Below are 16,203 nucleotides of genomic sequence, written 5' to 3'. Positions count from 1 at the left end.
TTCAGGAAATCATAAAGAAGATCCTAAACAAGAATTTTAAAATCTTATATTTCTAAACCAGAAGATCAAAAAAAATTTTATAATGTCCTCTATCATTAATCTAATCATGCTGATAAACAATGCAGCAATAAGCAAATTAGTCCATTATACTTGGTACTATGCTAAAATATATTAAAATTTCATTTTTAAAAATATTCTACAATTCATATTTTATAACAACATTTAGAAGAGATACATTTCCTTGTAGAGAGTTGAATGAAAGTTACAAATACCTTAGTTTCTAGGATTTTAATAAGGTGGTCCATTCCTTGATTGTCCCTTAGCATTGTCCGTGCCTCCTTATCATTTGTAATAACACTTAAGGTTTTGAGAGCCAACAATTGAATAACTGGATATTCTGACTTCAAGAGATCTAATATAGGGGGGACTGCATTTAGTTCTTGAAGTGCAGCTCGACACTGAAAATCCTGAAATACAAATGATCAAATAAGTAAGTAACTTTTAAAGCAAAATACAGCCAGTATCAAGAATGGAAAACTCTTTTCTTCTAACAAAGGACATTATAAGCTATAAATTTCCCATCTTTTATTCCAGATTCCCTTCCAAAATAACTCACACAAAAATAAGCAAATCCTCAACTGACAACACCTAAATATTCATTTTAACTCTGCAGACATTGTCAATAACAGGAAATAGATGTGATCTATGACTTCTGCAGTATCTATTGTTTCTTTATCATCAGGCAAATTCCTTTTATTACAAATAGCATTACAATAAATCTGTGCATTATCAAATTCTTTTCATCCTCTGTACCCTGTTTCAAATAATATTTGATAAAATGAAATGATGGCATCAATTCCTTATTATCTTTATTCAAATGGAATGCTTATGAAATGCTTACATGCACATAGTGCTGTCAGCAGGTCCTGTGCACACTAATTTTTATCAGGTTTAGTTCAGACACATGACCTTTATTTAAGACATTTACAATATCAAGGGGTCATTAGAGTCTAGATGAGCTGCTCTGCAGAGTGTGTCTATAATTTTGTATGTGTAAGTGGTGGGGAGAGGGCTAGTTAGGGTCAGCAATGGAGAAAACAGAGCAAAAAGTCATGAAAAGCTCCTGAACTCTGACTGCTAAATCATGACACCTAAAATCAAAATATCATAAATGTAAAATAGTATTAAAGGTAGAAAAACCCTACTAACAGCTTAGGTTTCTCTAACATTCTTCAATGAATGCTTCCTACAGATATAAAAATTGTGGGTTGCTATTTGTTATAGGTTGAATTGTGTCCCTCCCAAAATATAAGTTGGAAGTCCTAACCCTCCATATCTCAAAATGTGACCTTATTTGGAAACAGGGTCATTGCAGATGTCATTAGTTAAGATAAGGTCATAGTGGGGTAGGGTAGGTACTGAACGTTGTCCTCATAAGAGTGGTGTCTTTAAAAGAGAAGACACAACAGAGAGAGAGATTGCAATGATGCAGTTGCAAACCATGGATGGCCAGGGATTGATGGCCACTACCAGAAGCTAGGAAGAGGCAAGGGAGGATGCTACCTGGAGTGGCCATGGGAACATGGCCATGCTGACACTTTGATCTCATATTTTCCACCTCCAGCACTGTGAGAAATGCCTGTTGCTTTAAGCACCCAGTTTGGGGTACTTTGTTACAGCAGTCGTAGGAAATTAATATACTGTTATTAACTAGTACACTTCTGTTGTGAAGAATAGTGAAGGCAAGCTTTTCATTTCTGTTTGATTAAAAAAAAAAAAAACCCACAGGGAAATAAAAGCTATGAGGAGTCTTGACATGAAAGACACTAACACACTGACAGGGTTATTTAGGCCTGTGGGATGAGAGAAGGTAAACAGCTGAGCTACCTTCAGCATGTCTCCCCCCAGGGAAGAGCGAGGGTAGAAGCCAGTGAGTGCCCAGCCGTGTGGCAATGACTTCTAAGGTCAGTAATGTAGGTATGCTTTGCTGCCTTTGGTCATGAGCTCATTGCCTCTCCCTGAAAGAGAAGCCTCCTCTTCACTTCACTATCTCTCTTTTATACTCCATTGCTGGCTATTTTAAAATGGTGTTTTTGTATCTTCAGTTGATCTAAAGCTTATCAAATATGTGTGGGAATTGTTCAGGAACCTGAGCAGGAAAAGAAGCAGAGAAGGCTATCCAAAGTGTCAGGAAGCTGACCTGTTGTAAGTGCAGGAGCACATGCCTTGTGGGCCTGCGGCAGGGGCAGGGACAGAAAACAGCGCAGGTGGAAGAGGCCAAGGGAGGCTGTTTCTTTCCATAACAAAGGAAAACAGTTCAGTGACATAGCATCTTGCAATTGTGAACAATGAGTTCTGTTGAGAGTACTCAACTCACTGGGTCTTCACCAATAAATAGGTCTAATCCAAAATGTTGGTACACGGAATAAGGCATATATTGCACCCAATGTGCTTAGATCACCGAGGTTAGGTCAATAAATAACTGCCTGGGTCAAATCTAGTTATTAGATATCCTTTTTCAGAAGAAATACATTTATCTATTATAATCCTGCCTTAATTTGCAAGCCATTCTATTCTTACAAATTTGAATATACTTCTAAAATGCCCTCTCATAGACCTGTACTTTGAAAACTGTAAAACACTGAAAGAAATCAAAGAGGACATAAAGAAATGGAAAGACATCCCATGCTCATGGATTAGAAGAACAAATATTATTAAAATGTCTATACCACCCAAAGCAATCTGCACATTTAATACAATCCCTATCAAAGTACCAATAGCATTTTTCACAGAGCTAGAACAAACAATCCTAGAATTTGTATGGAACCACAAAAGACCCTGTATAGCAAACAATCTCGAAATAAATTCTATAAATAGCTTTGGTCAAAACACACTTTTAGAAATTACCCTCACCTGGGCCAAGTTGTAAATGCACTCAATAGAGTTCTTCTTCACGTCAGGGTCTGGGCTGGCCAGCAGTCTGATGAGTGGCTCTAACCCACCATGCTCAAATATTTGCACTTTGCTGGTATACTCTGCAGACATATTTGCCAGGCAAAGACTGGCAAACTCATGGATAACCACTTCTTCTGCACATCAAAGATAAACAACACAAGCATGCAAAAGGCTTCCTCAAACATTACTTTAAAACATGTTTTGAAAACCAAAGCTTCACAAATCTTACTTGGTTGGAGCCCATCTTGGTTTGAGAGATTTTAACAACAATTCACAATTGATACTACCTAAACTATTTTCAATGAGTAGTTTAACCCAATGTGAAAAATAAACCAGCCCCACTTTCGAAACAGATGTACGATGGAAAGTTACCTTCTGGAGCAAGCTGAGCAATGACGGAGTTCATGACATCTAACTCCCTTAACAATTTTTTAACGTCATCTACAAAAGGAGATGCAGAATATTAATGAATAATGACAATGTTGTGGAAATAGTCCCTTACGAGATAGGCTTTCTTATTTCCTAATTTTATAGATAAAGAATTTGAGGCTCAGAATCACACAGCAAGTGAGTGGTGGGACCAGGTGACTTGTCCAGGTCTTTCTGACCCTAGACAGAATCTGGCTTCTGCTCCTTGATCACTGGGCTATACTACCTTCCAAAACACCAAAAAAATGCAAAAGACGTCTAGAACATAATCAGCCAATTTGAGTTACTGTGCCCTACATTCATTTATTATGTAGTAGAAATTCTTCATCATGTTGTTTGTTGGGAAGGGTATTTTTAAATTTTGATTTTAATAAAACTTGTACAGAATGCACATGAGAATTATCTGCAGGCTTTTCGATGCATACACCTTGTTTGCATTCCATTTTCTTATCAGAGATGCCAAAAATGATTAAAGATAAGTATACTGATTTTTTTTAAAGTTCACTTTTGTATTATTTACGTGAGCCTAATTAACTGCAGGCAGGTATGCCCCTACTTCTCTCCTGCCATCCTTAGCCCCGTTTTCTGAGAAAAAAGACATAGGTACTAATTTAGTTTTTGTCGTTTCTCTTCTTGGTCAATTATCTTTGCTTGCAAGCCAAAATTAGCATTACCAGAATTTTAGAAAATTTCGCTCTGTAGCAGCTAAGGCAGATGGTCTCTGGATGAATTTTTCCTCATTAACCACTGGGTATACTTGACTTTCAGTGGACACCTTTTCCTGTGGGATTCAGGGATGTGGCTGCTCTTCAACCCGTTAAAACTACCGCTCTGTTTCTATTCAAAATGGTTAAAGAGGGCCAGCAAATTTACAGCTAGCTATAGGTATGTGAGTAAGCTTTAAGTACAAAAAGAATAGTAGAGCTTCTGGAAATGTAGTGTCCCAAAGTGGAGGACATTATTTTTCAGTCAACACTCGTTCAAAAAAACAAAAGTATTACCTTGACAGGCAATTAACCAGTTAAGGTGTAAGACTCAGATCTTTCCAGATGTTCTGGTGAACTATACAGCTGTGTGCCCTCTGGAAGAGCTGTTTTGTTTCTCTTCTCACTGTGAGGAGTCCAGTCTCTATTTTTCAAAATGAGAAGGCCATACCAGTCTATTTTTACACGCTTGACGCAAAATATTTCTGGCCTTTTAGGTCTCCAAGTTCATTCTCCATTTGGTATACAGGATAGTATGTCGAGAGCATTCACGCTCCGTGTGCTCTCTGCTTCTCTTGTTTCTCTGCAGGAAGGACCTGCTCCTGCAGGGAGGGGCCAGCTTGCTGCACTGGTATGGGACACCACCCCTTGTTCTGCCCTAACAAGTCCCAAGTTCTCGTCAGAGGGTTCTCTGTGCCGTGAAATGCCCTTCTAGATATGAATTTAACCAAATCTGATAGATCTGGTAGATCTATCCACCAAACCAGGTCCTCTTGGCTCAGTGGATGATTCATATTCACTGACAGCCCTTTTAAGTCGATGGCATAGCTGATCAATTTGTTATTCTGCTTTTTGATACCAAATTGGCCCCCCCCAAAATCTTTCTTCTCTTGTGGTTAAATCAGTAAAAATAAAAATAACGGATAAGCTGCTCTTTTCATCACTTTAAAAACAATACTGCTCTCTGTCTCCTTCTCTCTCAGCAAACTCCCATATATGGCAGCTGAAAAGAAACTCTGACTTGTGGTTGGTCCACATAAATACACCCTAGCTAAACAGTGTGACACCTACAATTTTAGGTTGTTCCAGAACTGCCAGCACCTTCACTTCTTGGAGTACCTTCAAGCAATCTGTTTTCATTGCATTCTTATTTACAAGTTTTGGTTGCATAATATTGACCATCTAATTTATTTTTGACCTCGTATACTCTTTTACATCAACCATTTCTTAAGATGGCAAGCTCTTCAAATTGCCATAAGTAACGTAAAGTCTAAGTTTGGAAGATCACGATGAACTCTCTCTTTAGCTGACTTCATTAAATGAGTCTCTGTTACACGGCCTCATCAAACTAAATACGAACTGGCAGGTAAAAGGAGACAGCAACTCCATTTTGATAAAAAGGTTTAACAAAGTAATTTAAGTGCCTGTCTTGAAGGACCCAGGCTTGGCATAGGCACGTAACTCAATCACTTTAGAAAAAAAGAGAAGGAAGAAGAAGTAAGATTTGTTTGCTCTCAGAGCAATCCTTTTAGCACCTGGCATTCTGTTGGAACATTCTGTTGGCTCATCCACTGTGAACATAGTGATATCATTGGGTACATGAAAGCCATGTGAAGCAAATTTCTAAAGAAAAATCAGTTATTTTAAGACAGCCCAAAGACAATTTAACCATGCAGCAGCGGGTGCACTTATTTTCATATTCGTCTGGAAACAGGCCTTTTGATTTAGAGCCGATGACTACGTGCTCATAGTTTATTCCGTGTCACCTGGGACATGTATGCAAAGTGAAGAAACAGCTATTAATGCGCTCTCTGTATTAACAAGAAAGGAACTCCACATGCAGTTGGGAATGCCATGTGTTTATCCATGTCATCATGCATGTTCAAACAGAAAATGAGTTCATGCCAATAATGGTTTGATTTTTTCCATCCAATTCATGGAATTGGAAGAAAGCTCTTGGAGGTTCATTCATGATATGTAAGACCCAAACACTCACTGGAAATGGCCAGGACAGCAAAACTCTTTCCATTGCTCTGCTTTGTGGTTGCAGACTGTACTCGTCTAGCACTGGTCACAGGTCAGCCAGCCGGTCAGCCAGCCAGCCAGCCCGCAGAGTGTGGCTCAAAGGGTCTGAGCAGCACCATATTTAGCGCTCAAATGCAACAGTAATTCTCAGTATTTGGGGGTCACAGACTCCTTTAGAGAAACTCGTGAAATTCAATACATAAGTCTTGCTCACGAAAATTTTGCGAACAGTTGGGAGGGTTTCACAGGTTATCAACTCCTCACATACTGGAAGCTGGAAATACTAAATAAAATGAGTAATAGAAATCAAGAACAAAAGGGAACAGGAAAAAAGTCATAGAAACCTAGACGTTAAATTAGAAAATATAAGCATACACAGGCAATTATAACTCTCCTTTCCAAATGAGCTGCGTTCTCCCCCAGAATCATGTAGAAGGAAAACCTGACTTAGCATGTGCACTAACGTAGAGGATCGAAGACGATCTGGTGAGCAGAGAGCCCACTGCACGACCAGCCAGAAAGTACGGTTCTAATTCTAGCCCTGATCTCATCTCTTCTGCTAACCACCTGCATGACTGTGCCAGGAACCTAATCCCTTCAGAGCTCGTTCCTATTTTTAAAATGAGGAATTGCAGGAATTGCAAAAGACGTGTTACAAAGCACTGCTGGTTCTCAAATTCTGTGGTGTGTAAATAGAATAAAACATAAGAAAATTTTTAATTTTCCCTTTTTTGGTTATAAATACATTCAATGTGGCTCATTCAACATGGCACAATTTGTATACAGGCAGACCCTGAGATAAATTTATGAGGCCCCCACAACACAAATGATTACTACGTCATTTAACTGCTCTGTACCTCAGTTGCCTGATATGTAAAGCGAATGATAATAGCACCAACCTCATTAAATGACTCTATACAAATAGCATATGGAAAGGTGCCTGGCACATTGTAAATGCTGTGTGACGGTGACTACTGTTATCATGATCCGGGTTGGTGGAACATCCTCTCCCCACAACTGTCCTCAGCCTGCAGCCATCCGCAGAGCCCCTGCCTTACAGAACAGCCACCTTTAGAGCTCGTGCAGCTGCTGCCAGAACCCCTTTCACTAACAGCCCCGACAGAGCCCCATCTGCCCCCCAACACTACAGTTGCTGTTCGTGCAGTCTCTGCAGCTGTACACAGAGATGCCACAGAAAACTCTCCTTGCCCTTCTCTTCCCATCTCCCTGTCTCTGACTAATGCCACAGTCCCTGCTGGACACCACGGAATAAGGAGTGCCCCCCCCCCGCCCCCGCCCCACCCTGTCTCACACAGGATTCAGGAAAGGGAGGTGGGGGGACCGGAAGCTGAGGGAGGAAACTGCTTGTGTTTTTGCTGAGACTGGTGAGAGGGAAAATATGATAATTTTAGCCACATGCCATGAGAGAGAGAGAGAGAGAGAGAGGTGTTTATTCCTAGCTGCCCGAGTTTCATGTTAGAATTCAATCTCTACCAAGAATGTCATTTTTTATTATGAAGTTAGAAGGCTTTTGTCGGCTAACTTGAAAACCTACCATTATAACATGAAAATGACTTTCAAATGGAAAATACATCCTGTTCATCAGTCAGGGACTGCCTTTATTGCCATGGTTTTGGTCAAATTGATATTCTAACAGACATAATAGCATGTTTTAACTAATACTATTATTCCACCGTATTAAATATATGAAAATATTCAAGCAAGTAATGGGTCTGATATAAGAAATAAATACATGTCTAAAATTATTTTTGGCAAAGTACATTTTGCAGTTTCAAAAAAAATAAATGTATCAAACCTCTTTACCCTGGGCTAGTTTCACTATGACATACATAGAAGGGTAGCTTACATATAGGCGGACAAATTACATTATGCTAACTCCAGAAAAAAATTATTTTAATTTTAAGAGACAATGATTGCCCTTCAACTTGTTAGACTGGAACATACTACATCACCAACTTTGACAGTTTTTGCATGGATATATTTGCTCATATTTTTATATTTTAAAAATATCTCTTGGGGCGCCTGGGTGGCTCAGTCAGTTAAGCCTCTGACTCTTGGTTTTGGCTCAGGTCATGATCTCAAGATCCTGGGATCGAGCCCCACATCTGGCTCTGTGCTCAGCAGGAAGGCTGCTTCTCTGCCTCTCTCTCCCTCTCCGTCTGCCCCTCCCCGCCCCCCACCAGCTGGAGCTCTCACTCTAAAATAAATAAATAAAACGTAAAAAAAAAAACTCTTAAAATATGAAATTATATATCTATTGTATTATATGTATTTAACTTTTTGTTAACATTAAAGTCAGTTCAAATAAAATGCAAACAAATCCCTTAAAATTAAATTTAAAAAAAGATTATACATTGTGTGAGATTATTAGGTCATTTTTATTAATTTTTATTAATTTATTTTTTCTGTTTAAAATTTTTATTTTATTTTATTTTATCATTTTTCTATAGAAACAGAAAAAGGAAAATTCTTACCAAATAAAAGGAAACTCATTTGAGTATTACGGTGCTAACGAAAGTCAATGCTCCTTGACATACTATTTTTTTTAGAACTATTAAAAATAAGAAAAAATATTATATACTATGGTTCACTTTGTGTTACAGAACTTTAATTGCAGGGGTGCCTGGGTGGCTCAGTCAGTTAAGTGTTTGCCTTTGGCTCAGGTCATGATCCTGGGGTCCTGGGATGGAGCCCCCACAATGGGCTCCCTGCTCAGTGGGGAGCCTGCTTCTCCCTCTCCCTCTCCCTCTGCCTCTCCCCCAGCTTGTGCTCACTCTCTCACGTGCTCTCTCTCTCTCCCAAGTAAATAAATAAAATCTTTAAAAAAAGAATTTTAATTGCATTTGAATTACATGTGCCTAATGTGCTTCAGAAATTTAATTGCATTTGAATTATATGTGCACAGTATTATATACCAAACAGAGTAGCCAAATATAGGCATTTTCAGCACATTTCTCTTTCTAGATACAAAGTCCTACTTCAGAGCCAATAAAAATATAAATATGTGGCACTGGGTAATAGGGTGACATAATTTCTCCTAATTTCATCCTACAGTCATGTACTGATAAAGATATGGTTAGGAATAAATAAGGTTCATAAGTTGCTATTAGGTGATTTTTAAAAAGTTGATACTTACTATTAGAAGCCAGGATTCCAAATATCATAGTAGCATTTCTTCTTACAATTTTGTCTTCATGGGTGAGCAGTTTAGTTAAGGGTTCCACAGCTCCAAGTTCAAGGAGGGTAGCTTTATTTTCTTCACCTGATGTCACAGGTAAAATAAAATCATGCATGGATATCATCAATCTCATCAAAACTCTTCCTCATGTCATTTTAATTTGTTATTGGCCATTTGCCTTACATATTTCTCTTTGCTTCCACATATCTCTCAGAATAAGCGTCAGAGCACAGGTAGCCTGGACATTAGCTGCTTTGCTTCCTCCTGATGTTGACAAAGCTGTTTTCTCTGTCATTCAGGTCTTAGCTCACACTGCACCTGCTCAGAGGGGTCTCCCCTGACCACCCTATCTAATGTTATCACTACACCCAAGCCTTTCTTATCCTTCTTTAGTCTACTTTCTTCATACCACTTGGCGATCTCCTTGCTTTGTCTGCCTGTTCCACTCCAACTTAATTTCCATGAGGACAGACACCCTTTCCGTTCTAGTCTCTCATATCCTCAGTGCCTAGCATAGTGCCAGTCATGGATTGGTATAACTAACCACAAGACTAAATAAACATACATAGTCCCCACTTTGAGTTAAAGTGGGATGGTGGGGTGAGTTCAGGGGGCTCATTTTTCACCCAATGGAGTTACAGCTCCTATTTTTCCAGGCAAGATGTGCCTGCAGCTAGCATGGAGGTGGGCACACGGGGTGGGGGGGGCTGCCGGGGTCACTGGGGACTCCTTGGCTGTGGCAAGAAGCCCCAGAACCAGAAGGCCAAGTAAGGCCGGAGTCTCACTTAACTGTAGAAGCAATTTGTCCCTATCTCGATGAGTGGGATAGCATTCTACAAAGTCAGGAATAATGTTTAGGTCCTGATTAATTTCAGCTTTTCAATTTCACGGGCTATGAAAATATAGATTTCACTTTCAAAATTAATTTGAGAGTATAATAAAGTCATTTTAGCTTTTCTTGCCTCCGTTTTCTCATAAAATTAGAGTATTTTATATTTTAGGTTACAGGTCCACATTCTGATAAGACACAGACTGTATCTTCCTCGAACCCATGGAATTGCCCTGTGTCTGAATGGTCAAATCTGTCACCTGATAAGAATATGTTGAAATATGCATTGTTGACTCTTACAAACTTCTTTTCAAATATTCTAATATTTGCATTTTATAGACATTTAAAACTTAATTTCTTAGATGAAAACATTTTGTCAAATGAATCCTAATTTAAGATAAATTTTAAGATACTTATGCTTAAATAAAAACATATTTTATGTATCAGATTATTATAAAAATTAAAAGTCTGTCTTTAAATTTTCATTCTGAGACATAATAACGAATTATTTCTTCACTAAAACATATTGCCTCTTGTTACTTTTTTTTTTTTTTAAAGATTTTATTTATTTATTCGACAGAGATAGAGACAGCCAGCGAGAGAGGGAACACAAAGGGGGAGTGGGAGAGGAAGAAGCAGGCTCGTAGCTGAAGAGCCTGATGTTGGGGCTCGATCCCATAACGTCGGGATCACGCCCTGAGCCGAAGGCAGACGCTTAACCGCTGTGCCACCCAGGCGCCCCTACTTTTTAAATAATGCTCTATTTTATAATTTTATGATCAGAAGAGGATTTGCAAAATGAACATCTTTTGTCATCTTTTACATCTATTTTTATTCTTTTTTAACAGCTTTAATGAGATCATTGACATACAATAGACTGTACATATTTAAAGAGAACCATTTGGTAAGTTTTGACACGTGTTTAACACCCATGAAACCAAATACCACCATTAAGATGAAGAATATATCTAACGCTCCCCAAAGTGCCCTCTTGACACATTGTGATCTCTTCCTCCTATTACTATACATTATTTTACATTTCCCAGAACTTTATATGATCATGCAGAATGAATTCGTTATTGCCTGGTTTTGCACACTCAGTCTAATTATTTTGAGATTAGTCCATGCTGTAGCATGTATCATAGTTCATCTTATTTATTGTCACTTACTATTCCATTGTATGGATAGTCCAATTTGGCTGGATCATATTTGGCTGTACGTTTAACTTTTTGAGAAACTGCCAAACTGTTCCAAAGTGAATGCACCATTTTACATTCTCATCAGCAATGTATGAGGATGATGGTTTCTCCCCATCCTAGCCAACACTTCTGTCCATCTTTCTGACGATAGTAATCCTAGACGGTGTGAAGCAGTATCTTACTGTGGTTTTAATTTGCATTTCCCTCACCTCAAAAGGTAGCTTTTTGCCATCCATACATCTCTTTGGTGAAGTGTCTATTCAAATCTCTTATTCACATGTATTTTTAAATTTGGTTTGTTTTATTATTGAATTTTGACAGTTACATATTCTGGATATAAATCCTTTATCAGATATATGATTTACAAAAATTTTCTTGTGGTCTATAGCATATCTTTTAAAAAAATTACTAGACTTTTTTGAGCAGTTTTAGGTTTATAAAAAAATGAACAGGGTGGCCTGGGTGGCTCAGTCAGTTACATGGCTGACTCTGAATTTCAGCTCAAGTCATGATCTCAGGGTCCTGGGATCAAGACCTGTGTTGGGCTCTGGGCTCAATGGGGAGTCTGCTTGAGGATTCTCTCTCTTCCTCTCCCTCTGCCCTTCCCCATCCCACTCCGTCCCTGCTTGTGCTCTCTCTCAAATAAATAAATCTTTTTAAAAAATGAACAAAAAATACAGAGTTCTCATACACTCCATCTCCCTACCCTCCTCTCCCATTTCGATTATTATTAACATCATGCATTAGCATGGTACATTTGTTACACTTGATGAACCAATATTGATAACATTACTATTAACTAGAGTTGATAATCTACATTATGGTTCACTCTATGTGTTGTACAATTCTATGGGCTTTGAGAAATGCGTAAGATTATGTTTAGCTTTCTAAGAAACTACCAAACCATCTTCCAAAGTGCCTGTACTATTTTGGATTCCCGCCAGCAATGAAAGAGAGTGCCTGTTGTTCCAAATCTTCACCAGCATTTTATGTTGTCAGTGTTTAGGATTTTAGTCATTCTAATAGGTGTGTAGTGATATTCCATTATTGCTTTAATTTTCAATTTCCTGATAACATATGATGTCTTTTCACATGCTTATTTGCCATTTGTGTATCTTTTTTGGTGAGGTGTGTGTTTAGGGTAAATGACAAAATCCAATCAATTGTTCTCTTATGGATTATGTTTAGTGTCATATCTAAGAAACTTTTGGCTAACCCAAACACTCTTTGAGTAGCATCCCACAAATTTTTATATGTTATGGTTTCATTTTCAATTTGGATTTTCCTTTTGAATTCTTTCACTGACAGATTATTTAGAAGTGTAAAATTTACTTTCTAACTATTTAATGATTGCCCAGAGTCCTTTGTGTTAAGTGATTTTCAATTTAAGTCTATTGCGGTGTGACATATATATTATATGATTGGAATTCTTTTAAATTTATTAAGTCTTAAAAAATAAATTTACTAAGGCTTGTATTATGGCTCAGAATATCACCTATTTTGATAAACATCCTGTTTGCATTTGAAAAGAATGTTTTTCTGGTTGGAGTGTTCTATAAATATCAATTAGGTTAAATTCATTTATACTGCTTGTTCAAATCTTTTATATCCTTACAGATTTGCTATCCATTTGTTCTTTCATTTATTAACAGAAGGTTATTAAAGTCCTCAGTTATAATTGTGGATGTTTATTTCTCCCTGCATTTTTAACTTCATGTATTTTGAAGGTCTGACATTAACTAAAAACTGTTTAGGTTTTTTCATAACTTCTTTTTTTTTCTTTTATTTAAATTCAATTTACTTAACACATACTGTAATATTAGTTCCAGGGTTAGAATTCATGATTCGTCAGTTGCATATAACACCCAGTGCTCATTACATCAAGTGTCCTCCTTAATGCCCATCACCCAATTACCCCATCCCCCCACCCACTACCCCTCCAGCAACCCTCGGTTTGTTTCCCATGGTTACGAATCTCTCATGGTTTGCCTCCCTCTCTGTTTTCTTTTTACTTTATTTTCCATAGTTTCTTGATTAATTGACTCTCTTGTTATTATAAAATGAGTTTTTTATCTGATACTACTCCTTTCTTTTATTATTGATATTAATATAGCACTCCAGCTTACTTTTGATTAGTGCTAATATAGGGTATCTTTTTTTATCCTTTTACTTTCAAGTTATTTGTGTCATTATATTCTAAGTGCATTTCTTGGCTGCAGCATGCAGTTTGGTCTTGCATTTTATAGACTATAACACTATCTCCCTGTTAATTGAGTACTCAGACATTTACTTTTAGTGTGACTATTGATATCACTAGGTTTAAGTCTACCATCTCGTTACTTGTTTTTTGTGTGTCTCATTATTCTTTGTTTCCTTTTTTTCATTTCTGCTGTCTTCATATGAAATGAATATTATTTTTGTGATTCCATTTCCTTTGTTGTCTTATTTGATCTTACTCTTTGTTATTTTAGTGATTGTATCAGGGTCTGTATATACATCCTTATCACAGACTACTTTCAAGTTGTGATAGACCATTTCACATATAGTGCAAGAACCTTACAATAATAGTACACTTTCATTTTTCCCCTTTTTACCTTGGTTCTGTTGTTGTCATATATCTTATTTTTACAAGTGTTTCTGAACAGTAAATGATTACTATTTTTGTTTAAAAGAACCACTTTGATTTTTAAGTGATTTAAATAATGAGAAAAAACTTTATGTGTTACCATTTCTAGTGCTCTATCTTTATTATTTTGTGTAGATACACATTTCCATCTGGTGTCATTTTCCTTCCTCCTGAAGGACCTACTTTACTATAATTGGTAGTGTGGGTCTCCTTGTAATGAACTACTTCAGCTTTTGAATGTCTGAAAGAGACATTATCTCACTTATGTTTTCTGAAAGATATTTTTGCTGGGAATAAAATCTAGGTTTAAAGTTTTTATTTTTCTTTCAGTATTTTAAAGATGCTGCCCCACTGACTTCTTGCTTGCACCTTTTGTGATGGCAAATCTACTGTCATCCTTATTTTTGTTCCTCTGAATGTAATGTGCTTTTTTCCCTAGCTGCTTTTTAAGATTTTTAAGATTTTCTCTTTATCACTCTTTTCAAACAATTTGATTTTGTTGTACCTTGGTGTAATTTTCTTCATATTCATTGTGCTTGGGTTTTTATGAACTTCTTGGATCTGGAAGCTTAGAGTTTTCATCAAATTGGGGGAATTCAGAGCCATTATTTCTTCTAATACTTTTTCTGTCCCTGTCTCTTCTTTTTCAAAGACTCCAGTTACACATACATTATGTCAGTTTTTATTTACTGATGATTTATATCCTCATTATGGGTTGTATTTTCCTGCTTCTTTTCATGCCTAATAATTTTTTATTGGATGCCAGACATTGTGAATTTTACTTAGTTGGTAAACGGTTATTTTTGTATTCTTCAAATTTGTTTTGGGACACAATTATCTGGAAACAATTTGATCACTTTAGGTCTTGCTTTTTAAATATTTATAAGGTAGTAGTAGAACAGAGCTCGATCTAGGGCTAATTATTTCTAACTATTGAAGCAAGGCCCTTCTGTGTATTCTATACAATTTCCCTTGAATCTTGAGGTTTTCTAGTCTGGCTGATGGAAATGGGCACTGCTTGTGGCCCTGTGTGAGCACCAGGCACTGTTAATTCTGATCCTGTTGAGTGCTTTGCTGACTTCAAGTAGTTCCCATATATATACCTCCTTATCAGTACTCAGCTGAACACTTGAGTAGGACCCTTTGCCAATCTCCTGAGTTCTCTTTCTGTGCAACTCTTTCTCTCTGTTACTGAAAACTCTTGCTGCCTTTGTCTCCCTGAACTCTTAGATCTGTCTTCTCAACTCAGAGTCCAACAGGCTCTGTACAGGTAACCCATTCCTGTGATGTGGCCTGGAAAGTCTCTGAAATCAACAAGCTGGGGTAATCATAGAGTTTATTTCCTTCATTTCCTATCTCTCAATGGACACCGTCCTTCTTCACCTAATATCCAGTGTTTTGCCAACTGTTATTTCATAGATTTTTATTTTCTTAGTTGTTTCAATCTGGAAAGTAAATTTGACCCCTTGCTCCATCATGGCCAGAAGGCAACGTCCCATCATTTATCTTAAAAAAATAGTCAGAAAATACTGCTAGTATAAAACACCAGACTTACAGTAACTTCTGTATTGATTTCACATAAAACATATGCCTATCTATATCTTTATCTCATGTCATATAAAAAAGATGGCATCTGATGACTCTATATGGCTGAGACTCATGTTGCCATAACTGCATGATCCAATGTCTCCCTGAAATCTGGCCCAGAATCCTACACAATTACTCATGAACCATACCTGCCAGAAGCAGTGATTCTGGTTTTTATCTGGATTCCCAATGATGACTAGAGTGATATAGCAAGGAGAGTATTTCACCATTTGCTACTTGAGTGATTCGTTGTTCTCTCGTACAAGTCCCAAAACAATGTTTAAAGTATCATTTCCTTAAAAATCAAATTGCTCCCTTCTTAGATTAAAAGGTTTTGTTAAAAATACCAAGTTATACTAAACTTTGCAAGTATTCTCAATTACAATGTTATACAGTATAATAAAAGTCTACATTTACCACCACTTGGAATGAACTAAGATGAAATTATCATTTAGGTTTGTAAATCCTCTATGAATAAAACTTGCAATAGAACCTAACTTGTAGCAGGTACAGTATTTTAATAAACTCTATTTTTTTTTTACAAGAGTTTTAGTTTTACAGAAAAATTGCAAGGATAGTACAGAGTTACCACATATCCCATACCTATTTTCCCCTGCTATTAACATTTTACATTAGTAGGTACATTTGTT

The 16,203-nt window shown here is 37.2% G+C and overlaps 1 protein-coding gene across 1 annotated transcript in view; it reads right to left on the bottom strand.

Annotated features, from left to right (window-relative positions):
* The window catches only part of ARMC3 (armadillo repeat containing 3), a 91,928-nt gene that overhangs the window by 58,175 nt on the left and 17,550 nt on the right, over positions 1–16,203 (bottom strand). The window contains exons 4-7 of the mRNA XM_011227013.3: positions 9,271–9,396; positions 3,328–3,396; positions 2,914–3,089; positions 273–467 (exon numbers count right to left, since the gene is read on the bottom strand). Of these exons, the coding sequence (XP_011225315.2) occupies positions 273–467; positions 2,914–3,089; positions 3,328–3,396; positions 9,271–9,396 (566 nt within the window). The remainder of the gene's footprint in view (positions 1–272; positions 468–2,913; positions 3,090–3,327; positions 3,397–9,270; positions 9,397–16,203) is intronic.

The sequence above is a fragment of the Ailuropoda melanoleuca genome, chromosome 15 (genome assembly GCF_002007445.2).
Source record: "Ailuropoda melanoleuca isolate Jingjing chromosome 15, ASM200744v2, whole genome shotgun sequence".
In the NCBI taxonomy this organism is placed as follows: Eukaryota; Metazoa; Chordata; class Mammalia; order Carnivora; family Ursidae; genus Ailuropoda; species Ailuropoda melanoleuca.
This window is presented reverse-complemented; position numbering and strand designations above follow the sequence as displayed.